The sequence below is a fragment of the Dermacentor albipictus genome, unplaced genomic scaffold (assembly GCF_038994185.2).
Source record: "Dermacentor albipictus isolate Rhodes 1998 colony unplaced genomic scaffold, USDA_Dalb.pri_finalv2 scaffold_14, whole genome shotgun sequence".
In the NCBI taxonomy this organism is placed as follows: Eukaryota; Metazoa; Arthropoda; class Arachnida; order Ixodida; family Ixodidae; genus Dermacentor; species Dermacentor albipictus.
In genome coordinates, this window is record NW_027225568.1 from 9,706,509 (window position 1) to 9,720,411 (window position 13,903).

At 45.3% G+C, this 13,903-nt stretch overlaps 1 protein-coding gene across 5 annotated transcripts in view; it reads left to right on the forward strand.

The window, feature by feature from the left end:
- Nucleotides 1-13,903, forward strand: part of LOC135913489 (hemicentin-1-like) — a 708,068-nt gene that overhangs the window by 660,370 nt on the left and 33,795 nt on the right. For 4 of the 5 annotated variants that reach the window (XM_065446055.2, XM_065446057.1, XM_070528767.1 and 1 more), the window contains 2 exons: nucleotides 8,622-8,789; nucleotides 11,194-11,382. In XM_065446055.2, coding sequence (XP_065302127.1) covers nucleotides 8,622-8,789; nucleotides 11,194-11,382 — 357 coding nt within the window. The remainder of the gene's footprint in view (nucleotides 1-8,621; nucleotides 8,790-11,193; nucleotides 11,383-13,903) is intronic. The other variant, XM_065446056.2, reaches the window with a different exon arrangement.

Sequence of the window (13,903 nt, forward strand, 5' to 3'; positions counted from 1 at the left end):
TCCCCGTGCGCCACAACCAGCCGCACATCGCGCGCGCGTGCTCTCGTATCGCGTCAGTGTAAAGTATGTAATCTGCGTATGCTGCAGAGAGCCGGTTGTGTTTTTTTCTCTCTTGAATCTGCGTGGTGCCTTTGCGCCGGCACTGGCGGAAAAGATGCGTTAAGCATAAAGTGTGCTTGCTGTAAACACATGTGCGAGAGCCAAAGACTGTAGTCTCTCCGAAAAGCAACAGCACGGCCGTTTGATTGTGGGACTGCACTGTAGCGAAATTTAGGGTACGTTCATCATGCGAGGGAAAAACAATCATATTTTTCACGACTAATTTGAGGGTGCGTTCATTACACGAGTAAATACAGTGATTACACGAACAGACTTGTATCGCTTCAAGCATACCCAATTCCAATTGGAAACATCCGCTCGCAGAAGAGCTGTTGTACTGACCTGGACGCCAGGCCATGGCTGAGATAACGGAACAATGCTGCGCATGACGCTGCCCGTGCAAGTATCAACCGGGACAGTCGCTTGCATCGCCCATCTCTCCCCGGACAAAAAATTAACAAATATTCGAAGAGACCCAAACAGAACTATGCCCACCTGAACCAGATCATAAAAGAACAGTTTCCCAATACGAACAAATGGGAGATCAAATGACTACTCGCGGAGAAATGCTTGAATGCTATCGAAAGGTTCGTTACAAATGCTCTCCTGCTGCAAATCATTAAACAAACATCAAGCAACTATGTGGAAACTTCTACGAACAAGCACTTTCCCTACACCGCTACCCATGCGCTGAATACACCCAGAAGCCAGGGGCGTAGCCAGGGGGGGGGGGGGGGAGGGGGGGCTTATGGGGCTTCAGCCCCACCTGAAATTTTTTCGTGCTGTCAATGCACCGCCGACCAAAGGAACCCCCGGCGCCGGAAATTGTTCTGGATTTTGCCTAGAATGTCTTTTTTATGCTCGAAAAGACATTTCACCGCGAGAATTGCAAACTTGGGCTGGATTTCGTGGCAACGCCCATGCACCGGGAGTCACATAACGCAAGCAGCCCCATCCGAGCACAAAGTTTCAATGGCGTTTTGATGACAAACGGGCTCACCGCGGCATCTCGCGGAGGCCGCGGAATCTACGGAGCGCATGGATATCAATTCCGAAACTTTAAGGGTATAAATCTCATTAACTTTCGATGTGAAAGGTGCATAAACATGTCCAAAGTTGTGCTTTAGATTTTAAATTCCGGAACATTGTGGGTTGAAGGTTGTTATAAACAATCGACGCCAAAGGTGCATTGAGTTTTCTAAAGTCTTGCATCGGAACATACAACAGGACAAGCCAAATCCACACTCTATTAGACAAGTTGACAAAGCACGCAGCGAAGTCCGAGGAGACGAAGCGTTGGGCTGGTTCATTTGTGCCGTCATGTCACATAAAAAATATCAATTTCTTTTTGCACCTACGCCAAAGCATCCATGTTAAGACACTAAAGCCAGCCAAGGTCACTACGTTCTTATTTATTTTTCCTACTTTGATTTTTATTCACGAGGATACATTGAGCGTCTTCAATTTTTTTGTTCTTGCTACCCTACCCGCGGGCTGCCAGAGTGCATACGTTTTTCTCGTTTTGCCCTGACCACCCCATGGAGCACTTCGGTGCGTGTTCGGTTTGCTCTGGCCGAGTGTATTTTCGCCTGGCAGAGTTTTAGAGGGTTCCTGGCTAGCAGACGAGAAAAGAAACAATGGTCGCTTGCCGCCATCACTGTGGCGACTCAACGGATTGAACTGCGTTCGCTTGAGGGCAACCTCTCCGGAAAGTCTTGGCTCGCTGGTGTAGGATACCGAGCAGTATGCGTATGGTTCTCTGTGGACTAAGCGTCTCACGTTTTTTTCTTTTTTATATATTCCTTCGGTAGCCACATTAGGTGCGCAAAGTAGGCATTCAATTGTGGCCAACATATCTTCCTTGGGTTTTTTTGAAATTTCGGTGCCCCCGCCCCACAAAAAGAAAAAAAATACATTCTTGCGGCGCAGCGAATTGTTGCATGGGGAAAGTTTGATTTCATTACTTCTTCCTTTGCGGAAAGTAATGGGCCACGGGACGCTTCAGTTGCCGGATACTCTAATTAGAATTGCGATAGTCATTATAAGCACATTCCTGCCGTCACCGTCGCCCTCATGTTTCATATAAAGTCCAAGGTCTATAACATCGTTACCGAGCGCCGCATGCTGCATGTGCGAGTGAAAGTGTACAGCAAGGGGGGGCTGGAATGGGTGAACCGACGATGGTGACTCGGTCTTTTGTGCGCAAAGGAGAAAAGCGGAGAGCAAGCTAGTCATCTTCCGTAGCGCGCGATACATCGGGGGGAGTGGATGGAATAGGGGTAGTGTTAAGAATTGCGAGCTGCAATGCAGGATTGCCACCCAATTACGATTAGGGAACAAGACGCGCATCCCCCACTCTCCGTCGCTTCAGCTAGGATGCGTTCGATGAAGTGGGCTTTGTGCTGAAAACCACCGCCATCCTCTAGCCCTATCCGCGTTGTGACGGAATGAGTTCGGCGGACGAACTATTGTGCCCGAACTCCCCAGCGCGGACCTGATCTGCTACGCGTGCGCGATCTGCCGCGGGAAAGCCGTTTTTTGTTACTTCCCACGCGCCAACCGGGACGCAAGACAACGAGCTACCTAGGAATGTGTGTGCCTTTGTGTGCGTAGGCCATCCTGCGGGCGGCGGCGAGTTTACAATGAGTAAACGAACGTTCGCGTCACCTTGTATCGCGGGAGGACCGAGTGTTTAAAAACTGCTGTTGTGCGGATGCACGACATACTTCTCTTGAGCAGTCATGTTGAACTGACACTCTCTCTGAAGCAGTCATGTTAGACTGATGTACTTTCTCAAACAGTCATGTGAGACGGATATAAATATTCTAAATAAACCCATATTCCTCGTTCTCGATGAGAAGCAGTTCTTCCCTTCATCAACGTCCTCAGCGTGGATACGTTAGTCGACGGCACGGGCCAGCTACCTTCGAATTCATGCCGGACTCCAATCTTGACAACGGATCACGAGCGATGGGATTGAGCCCCCATACCTGACAGCGGTGTCTAGGAATCTGTGAATCTGTGATTGCGCAACATGTTTATTTGCTTCGTTTGACGCATTATACACCGTGACTTTTTCTTAGATACCTACATTTATTGGAAACTTATACGTATATTTAAATATCGATCTTGTTGGAAGATTTTGTGTATACGTGCAGTGAACTTTGTTTCCAGTGACACTTTTTTGATGAGTGATGTACGAGGGCGAGTCAAATGAAAGTGAGCCTACCCAACCCGCGCAATAATGGTTCGGTTCATTATCTGCGAGGTATATGCGTAGAAGAGAGGGATGTCTCATTCATAAAGGTGACACGCAGGTGTGAGGATGAAGGTTCTGTAATGCTCTCATACATTCGGTTGAACATGTTTGCGTGACATATTGGCAACTCTAAAAGTTGAACAGCGTGGTGCCGTGAAGTTTTTGACTGCTGAAGGTACTTCGTAAAAAGAAATTAGTCGCCGTATGGCTGCCGTGTACGTTGAACATCGCATTTCATTGGCTACTGTGAAGCGCTGGAGCAAATGGTTCAAAGGACGTGAAAGTTGCAAAGACGATCCAAGACGGGACTAAAGCCATCGTGAAATCACCCTTAATAAAATTGCAAAAGTTGATGAGGTGAGGAGACAAGAACGAAGGATAAGCATCGATGAATTGGCAGAGCGTCTGAACATCCGTCACGATTCGGTTCACGCCGTAATTCCGGAACATCTCTGTCATCAGCTTTTGTGCGCGCAATGGATGCAAAGATCTTGAACCACCGCCAGAAGACGAAGAAGTTCGGCGCTGCCTGATTTGCACCTTATTTAACCACCCGATTCATGGCCAATCCCCCACTGTGGGTATGTGCCACGGCCACACAGGAGGACAACAACAACAACAACAACAACAACAACTTGACTGATCTGATCCGGTATCACAATGATGGTGACGACTTCTTGTCTGCAAATGTGATCGGGGATCAACCATGGTGCCACTACTACGAGCCTCAAAAACGACGGCAAAAGTTACAGTGCAAACATTCGAATTCACCACGCCCAAAGAAAGCAAAGGCCATCATTTCCACCGGAAAGGTATAGTTGACTTTTTTTTTCGATCGTCAGGGACCATCACGGATAGAATTTGCTCAGTCTTGCGAGATTATCAATTGTTTCCGATACTGCGAAACGCCGGAACGTCTGCGTGCTGCAATCTAGAAGAAACTGTGTGGAAAATTGGCGAATGGGGTCATCTTGTTCGACGACAATGCCCGTCCCCACATCGCTGATGTATTTAATACAGAACTGGCAACGTTCAAGTGGGAAATGCCGCAACATCCGCCACACAGCCCAGAACAGCCCAGCCCACATTTTGGGGCAACCGAGAAAAAAAAGAGCTCAAGGGAACCCCATTCATGTCGGACGATGACGTGAAATAGTCAGTTGCAGAAGTTTTGAAGCAGCAATCTAAGGAATCTTATGAGACCGGAATCACGGGACTCCTTAGCCAATGGGACAAATGTCTAAATGCTCATGGAGACTACTTTCAAATAAAGTACCCCGTTTGTCATATATTCGCATTGGCTCACTTTCATTTGACTCGCCCTCGTATATTTTGCAGAACTCCTGCTTTTTATACGTGCTCTCTGTTGCGGCTATAATTTCGGTGCAATTACTCCTGCGTAATACATTGGAACAAATGCCAGTGTCATTGATATATTGCACTGGCCGTTGCATACGTACAAAAATGTAGACGTGGTTCTTGAATGACAAAATTTCATTAAAATATTTCTCCTCAACTTGTTCATTCGATGGCGTTACATTTTTCATATCACCGGCATGCGCTGCTTTGCTGGTTTCGAACTGATATAGTTCTAAAGTTCGTGGGATATTTTATTTACTTATTAAATAGACAAATAACATGGATGCATTGATATCAGTTATCCTGGACACAATTTTTGGCACATACGAGTATATTCTTTAATGAAGAATGATATATTTTACTTGTTTTTACGGTGCGTAGCGTTCAAGAATTCATTTGCAGCATCTTTGGCAATGGCAATGCAATTATTATTCATGTATTTGATCCCTCGACAAATTGTTTAAGAGGAATCTTTAGCTCGGGCCCCACTCCGACGCGGCTTATTAAGATAGCCGTAAAACGCAGAAACGCTTTTCTGAGATAGCCTCTGGATCGCTTTTAACGAAATTTGTTGCATTTGAGAGAGAAAGTTAAATTGTAGTGTCTGTTGGAAACGGAATTTCAGTTTAGGGCCTGAATTTTGCTTAAAATATATCGAAATATATGAAAGTTCGAAAAAAGTAGGAGCACGACGTTTGCAAACTAACAGCTCTGCTTCAAGAACAGATATCGTGGTTCTGTCAACGGCATGTGTTCTAAAAGTCAAAGCGGACAAACTTGATATGTCAATTTGCATCTTGCGTGAATTGGTTACTTTGTGTACAAGGGTTCTGTAAAAGCCATGTTGCCATAATACTAAATGTTTTAGATTCATGTGTAACATATCAATTTTGTCCTCTGTAGATGTGCATTTAGATGAAATTCACAGAATTGTGATATCATCTTTCATTGTTGAGTTAGAGTTTTAAACTTGGTAGTTTTGTTTGCTGACAATTTGCGATTTTGGCCAACTTTTAATACAAAATTCGAAACCAGCAGTGACTAGAACTACCCCCCCCCCCTCTAGTTTTTTTTAATGAAACAGACTTCGTCAAATTTGGTGCAGTGGTTGCCGAGAAAAACGAATTCTCCTTCTACATGTATTTAGATAGGAGCACCCGAGCTAAAGCGTCCTCTTAAGGAGGATGCTGAGCATAAGCATTACATAAATCATTACTCTTAATTAATCTTGGGCCCTATGTACCACTGTTGTTTCTTTTCTTTCACCTTGAGTACTGCTTATTAACCTGAATAGACCACCAACCTTGTGTTTGGTGCTCTTTGGCCAGAGAATGCCCTTGTACCAAAAAAAATATATACTACTAAGTCTCGTCGCTTAACCACGAAGCGGTGCTCATTCATTTATGCGCGTAAGATGAAGTATGTCTCGCAGTATGACATGCGTGTTTAAGATACCCTTCTTTTTCTATTGCTGACTGATTTTCCCACCGCTTCATTTTTCATGGCATCATAAAAATTGCGGAATCACCAACACATCACTACTAAAGGTCTCGCTGCGACCATTTATTTTGTTTAAAAGGGCGCAGGGTGCTTTTTCTGACAGGCTTCAAGCACAAAGTGGTAGCAAAATTGATATGATGGTGGCAAATGGACGGTGCGGTGATCATATATCGCGCGCTAGACAAGTATATCCACTGATCTTATTACAGCGCAAAGACTACATTGCAAAGTCGAATGCTTCTGTACATTGTCGAAAAATGAATCCCAGCATTTAGGTCTGCGCTACAAACTCGAAATAGTTGCCAGAGCCTCTGCACGACGTACACGCACATGCAAACACGTGATGGCTAGTACAAGATGCAACGCGCCATCCACACTACGCGTAGTTCAGCCAGTGTCCACCGGGAGGCGACTCTGCTCGACCTCATGCCCTAAAGCTGCAGGGAATCCATTGGCACCCTTTAACGTTGCAGATCCGTTGCTGTGGCTAACACTATAATAATAGTACTAACTAATCATATTAATAATAAAATATTAATAAACAATCAGTTTCGCCGCAAGGGGGAAGCAATGGATTCGATAGTAACACATTGTAAAGTTATACGAAGTAAAGTTAGACGCGCTATGCTGAATGCAACAAAGATGTGCAGTGTTGTGAAGACTGAGTTTGAAGTATTTCCTGGTGCAGTGTGTCACACGTTGCCATGTGTGGGGATGCGATGAAGAGGGGCAGCTGAACACACGGGACGTGAGTCAAATGGATAAAGTTGCGCACTGGAATGGGCGCAGAAGTGAGCATGGAAGTTGCAGTGTGAAAGCGTAAAGCGCCTACAAACGTGTTCGCCGACGTCTGCAGGCAACGTGAAATGTGCCAGGTCGGTAAGTGATGCAGGTGAATGCGGTATTGGTATAGCTATAATGTCCGTAAATACATAGCACCATCATAACACAGTAAGCACAATTATGTGTCATGCATGCGGTTTCATGCTGTACCCCGCGCTTTTAGATACTGCCTTGCGTATCAGACTTACGTAAGCAAGGACTAACGGCACCCAAGTCGGCCATCGTGCGTGGGCGGTTGTTTGTGGGCGCAGTGTTGGGACACTGTCTCGGCACACGGCAACATCTGCGGTCACGCGATTGTGGCCGAGATGATTGCATATACAGCCGTGTGCAAGGGAAAAAACTGTTTACCGTGTAATTTAGGGCGTTTGGACATACAAAGCGTCACTGAAGGCACGCTTAATTATGCTTGCTTTGTAGCGTGAATACAGTGGTCTATGCGCAACCATGTGGATTTGAGTTCGCGCGCGTAGAGTTGAACACGCACATGAAAGCGCATGAAGGGTTGGTTATTTCCTCCACACATTGTCACATCATGGCACGTGATGTAGTTACACTGAGAAGACGCAGTGAAAGGAGTGTCGCAAGGTAACTGTGTTATTATTGCGCAGTTACGCAAGCAGGGAGCATCACATAAAGTCGCAGTTTCGCCCAAAAGGCGAAGCATTGAATGCGATAGCAAATTAGTGGACAACAATAATAAGTAAGGATAGTAGTTTTATTGGCCGTTTAAAGTTGCAAAGACAGGCATAGTATGTAAATTAACAAGCATGGTGTCACGTGCGCACAAGCAAACATAAACACAGCTCACCCGATGACCTCGCAAACAAGCTGTGAAAACGCTGGAGTGAGTAAGCATGGCAACAGCAGTGAGCCAACTGACGTTCGTGCATCTGTCGCTTCAACGCGATCGAAACATCGATAGCGCAGCGCATGCGAAGCCACCGGCACTGCGCGCACTCTGCAAACATCACGGCCGTGCCGTAAGCAGCAGCCGCTGGAGAAGACCCCCTTCTGCCTCGCCGCGCCTTTGTGCCTCGCGCGCGAAAGGAGAGGGCACGTTTCTGGCTGGCCTTCCTCGCTCAGGCATTGGAGATTGAGTCGTGTTCGCTGGCTCACCCTCGCTTCCTTTCACAGATATAGCATACGGCGCGCCGCAACGATGTTATTGGCCTTGGACTTTATACGGAACCTCACGGCGACAGTGGCGGCAATGACAGAAATGCACCTAGAGTGTCCATATAATTGCTATCGCAATACCAGTATTTTTATGGTGAATTTAATACAATAATATTCAACATTATTACACCTTCGTCGCTAGTGAATGCTCAATAATGTGTCTGCTAACTTAGGTACCCAGAAGCGTAGACTGTTGGGCCAGTTGGTGCCTCATGTTGTGTCGTTGAACGTCTGTCTGTCCAGTCCGTTTCCTCCCGCCCGTATTTCCGCTCAACGACACTACATTAGGTACCCACTTTTATGCAATACCCCTTTTGTTAGAGGTCTTACGGTAGTGAAGTTAAACGAAATTAATTTTCAGCTTATGCGCACATACACGCAGTGGACGGCAAATGGTCCGAGTGGTCGGAGTGGAGTGAGTGCAACTGCGACGGCCTCCGGAACCGGACTCGACGCTGCGATTCACCGCCACCCCGCAACGGCGGAGACGACTGCATCGGTGAAGTGCTCGAGACACAGGCGTGCGACGGGAAGGCTACGTGTCTGCCTGGTTGGTCTCACACTCCTCTGTGTTCACGTACAACCGAACACGGCCCAAGTTCATGCCCTAGTTTTTCACTGTTACCGGCTGCCCTACGAGCTTAGAGCTGACAAGATTGCACGAGCTATCGAAAAAATGTACTTCATCTAAGATGAGCGAAGCACCACAGTTTTCAGTTGCACTCTCTAACACACGAATTTAGCGCAAAAGCCTAAGAGCACCTTGAACGCTGCTGTGTATCCAAGCGTATGATAAAAACTTATATCAATGTACAAGTAATTATAGTTAGAAAGTTAACGTTTCCACCGTGGAGACAGGAGTGCCCACGTGGAGTTGATAGATATTCTATGATGGCGTGTTTACAAGAAACAACATTACGAGACAGTGCCAATAGGACAGGTAACTGTGCGTGGAGATGTGTTGGCCTGAATTTTATTTATACAGAGTGCACAAAGCATTAAATTAGGCATCACAAAATCAATGTCGAAGACCACTACCTATTCAAGCGTGAGCTACGTCTGAGCTCGTTTTGTAACTATAGAGCAGATAACGTGCACCCTTTTAACAATTACTGTTTTTCAGGGTACAGTAAATAAACAGTATAATTTGGAAGCTCAGTAAAGTGCTGCTATGGCGCCGAATATGTAGCTGCACGTTGAGTATTCCTCACACCAGCCTACTGGCCATGCAGTAATTTTCGCTCATCTTAAAAATGCTTCGTAAACTCTGTATTTCTTGAATATTGAGCTTCATAAATACTGTGTAACTGAAAGTGCGACTTCAGTCCTCGAAGCACCTGTGTTCCATAAAGGGTTGCTGAGTCACTTCCGGGAACAGAAGTGATACTGCAAGAAGAGCCCACCGCTCGTAGGGGGGTTATGCGATATTGATTTTGTATTTCGGCATCAGATCATTATCGTCGTTGTGTGTGTCTGTTTTTTTTTTCTGAAGAACATCTGTCGGGGTATTACCTACGGGGGAGGGTTACAGTATATAGTGAAGAGAAGAAAAACATAGTTACATATTTCTCGCAAAAGCTCAGGCACCAGATTCCTTCGAGAACATACCCTATCTAATAAGCGTGCCGAATACGATGCAAAAGCTAATCAGTACGACTTTAATCAGTACGGTCAGTACGAAACAAGTCCCAATACGGTACTTGTTTGTTTTTCGTTTCAATCATGCAGAACTTTTAAAAATCGCTTACGACAGGTAGCATGATTGTCATTCAACTGGGTTGCTTGAAGTGGTTGACATTACTTGCACAAAATATCAAAGTACAATATGGAATAAATACCAAAAATCGGCTAATTACCATTGTAATGAATTACATTATGGCACATACTGCAATTTACGAATTGTAGCGCGCTTAGTTCACAAGGTGTCTATCCACTTGGAACATATTTTCAAGGTGGCACCAGTTTCGCGATAATTATTCCCACTGAGCACTACGAAATACATGTACGTTCCAGTTACTTTTGCGTTTCAGTGCATACAACGGTGTTTTGTTTAAAAAAGTAAGTAGCACAAAACAATGCATTTTAGGGCAAGTTCCATGGCGCGTATCTCAAAACCCGGGCCATCTTCGTTCGACGTTGATATGCTTTGAAAGCTCACCGGCTACAATTCCTAAATTTCAATATGCGTCGTAAAATAAATAATGAAAAAGCTGATTAGTGATTTTTGTTAAGTAGTTGATTGTGTATTTTGATTTCTCATGAAAGTATTGTCCGCCTATTTGAGCAATCCAGTTCAAGGACTAAAATTATGCCACATGCCACAGGCAATTTTTAAATTTTGTGTATAGTCTAAATAAGAACACGCGGTATATATCATGAATCGTAAAAATGCATAGCATAACGTAACATTTAAAGCTTAGATTATCTGACGATGGGTAAGCAGCTATTTGAGCTTTAGCAGGTTGCGCTTGTTGGTAATTCTGTCTGTTAAATTGATCCACTCTGCGGTGCAACAAAGATTGGTTAAAAGAGGACTTTAGAGCACACAAGCACTGGAGGCTGCATGAGGAAAAGGTGACGAGATGTGCGGGTCGGTGAGATAGGAAGCTTCTCGGTAGTTGTGGGACGTTATAGTGAAGCCAGTGGTAAAAAGGCCTAGCAGCATTTTCCCGGAGAAATACCAATAATCTGAGTCTTAGACATAACTTTATCTCATTACCACATTCTTGACCGCGGTACCGGGCAGTGATGGATCTGGCAGGGCGATTTTGTATTGATTCTAAAGACAGACACTCATTTTTATTATCAGTTAGTGTCGCACGGTCTCCTCAATTTTTTGTTGCAGATGAATTTGCGTTTCCTTCAAATCTATTTCGAACTCTTAAACGCGTGGCACAGCTTACCTAAAATGCAGAAATCTCGTTATATCGGGACACGGCGAAACTTGTTTGCAGTGGAGGAGCCGGACGAGGTAATGTGGGGCCCCTGGGGTCCTTGCAGTAGGTCGTGTGGACCAGGGCTCAAGGAAAGACTCTGCGTCTCTGCCGCTTCCGGTCAGCCCTGGCACAGACCGGCCAACTCGACATCAGCCTGCGAAGGGCGGATGCGTGACGTGGTTGCCTGCTTCGAGAGTTCCTGTCCCGGTAAAAATGCGCTCACTGCAGGCACGCACGTCCTATTTAGGGGTTAACGGCTTCCGTGACAAAGCAACATCATTTTCTCGGATGCGGTAGTACTATTGGGGTGGAAGCATACTCTTCGCGCAGTGTTGAGGCTCTTGAGGCTCTTGGGGAATATTTAGGGCCCGTTCGCTCTGTTTTCCATAAGGTTTCCTGCAATAATTATTAGAGGGAACCCTGGCGCTGTGATCGGTCAGCCACTTTGTGAATGATGGATAGTACATCTTCGTGCTTGTGCCATCAAAATTTCTTGTGGCTTTGGTTATTACGCTTTATCTGCCTTCATTGCCCTAATTTGTTTTCTACCCGCCGTGGTTTCTCAGTGGCTGTGGTGTTAGGCTGCTGAGTACGAGGTCGCGGGATCGAATCCCGGCCATGGCGGCCACATTTCGATGTGGGCGAAATGCGAAAACACCCGTGTACTTAGATTTAGGTGCACGTTAAAGAACCCCAGGTGGTCGAAATTTCCGGAGTCCTCCACTATGGCGTGCCTCATAATCAGAAAGTGGTTTTGGTGCGTAAAACCCCATAATTTAAAATAATTTCTTTTCTAAGTGCTTTTCAAAGTGCTTTCGTTCAATTTTTTCTAAGTGCAGAAGACTCTGTTAACACGCATGAGCGCTGCCAACTACAACGGTTCAGCCTGTCGAGGTGGCCAAATCGAAACGCGCCAAGTGTCTCAATGCGCTGGCTTGTCCGCACGAAATTCATAAGCGCGTTCAACGCTGCTTGTCGACGCATGCGTCCGTGGCGCAATGGTTTAATTATTGGTCCTGTGCTCGAATCCCGCCCTTCGGCAATTTTATTAATGCTTCGTTAATTATTTATTACACAGTACTTTGTTGAAAATGAGTTTACGAAGCCATTTTAAGCTAGAGAACGTTCCCCGCTGGAACGTCCCCCCCACTGGATTTGCGCGTTCAATGCTATCTCCTTTCGCTGACTGCCATCGAGAAAACTCGGATGAAACTAATTCGAATGAGAAACTCGGTGCAGCCTGCATAGCACACCCATATATGGTAATTTGAAGCGCGCTGCAGCCCACTACAGATGTTCCTCCGCACAATGTAGGCCCTCCGGAATAGCATAGCGACTCATTCACAAGGGCTCCTTTTTTCATGGCCGACTCCCGTGCAGCCGTAAGTTAACCTTTGCAACCTTCATGTTGTTTGGCGGCCTTTGCACTTTCTGTGGCCTCGTGTGTTAAGCATTAATTCATACCTGGGTGCAGCTGTCCTGGTCCGCCTGTGCGATCGCTTGCGTTACTTATAAATTACAGCAAGCCAGCAGCGATTCACTTGATGTCATGCTTAACCTGTTTAGATCTACAGAGTGTTTCAGCTGACTTTAGCCAGAGTTTACAAAGTTGCCGATGCACTCTAAGACGATGCGACCAAATACATGTTGCTCACTTTTGTGTGTAGTGTGCCATGCTATATTTTGTATTTTACTTAATTATATAAATAATCAAGATTAATTAACCAACTTCTGAAACAACGAAGCTAGGAAAAAATTTAATTAGAATGTTGCAGAGCGGTTTGCAAAATGTCCGAATAAACAGTTTCTGTCTTTCTCTCAATAACGTATTAGTGTTTTTGAGCTTACTGCGGATACCCGCGAAATAAAAAAAAAGACACCACGTGATATGCCCACTCGCACGTCATGATTGCTTGCTCCCAGGCGTTCCGCGCACAAACGAACATAGCATTTAACCCGGTGTGCTTCCGCTGCGTCTGCTTATCACTATCACGAACCACCGTGAGGGAAGCACATCGCTGGCGTAAATCGCGCAGCCAATGCCTTCGTCACTGGCCTGTCGCCTGCAAGTTGCTATGTTCGTTTGTACGTGGACAGTTTGGGAGCGCTGCAGCCACGGCGCACAAGTGAGTATGTCACGTGGTATTTTTGTTGTACTTTGCGAGCATCCGCAGTAAGCTGAAAAACACTAATACTTAATAGACATAAAACTGTTTACAGCGCAAACACATGCAACCACAAAGTAAGGGACAGGACACAAGCGCTGTGAATTTATTTTCGCGCTTGTGTCCTGTCCCTTACTTTGTGGTTGCATGTGTTTGCGCTGTAAACAGTTTTATGTCAAGTATGCACCAACTCGCCCAGAAAGAAGTTTTAATAATACTTAATAGATAGAAAGTTAGAAACAGTCTAGTCGGATGTTTTGCAAAGCGCTATGCAACTTTCTAATTCGAATTTTTTGCCTAACTTCGTTGCTTCAGACGTTAGTTAATTCATCTTGACTAATTATATAACTAAGCAAAATACAAAAATAGTGTGACACAATAAGTGCGAAAGTGAGCAACATGGATTTGGTCGCATCAGCTTAGCGTGCATCGGCATATTCTTAAACTCTGGCCTAAAGTCAGCTGAAACACCCAGTATAGCGAAATTGACCCTTTCTTATACTGCTGTTTCTTCTTTCACCTATATTTGTTAATTTTAGTAGCGCTGTCATGCACTTTTTTTT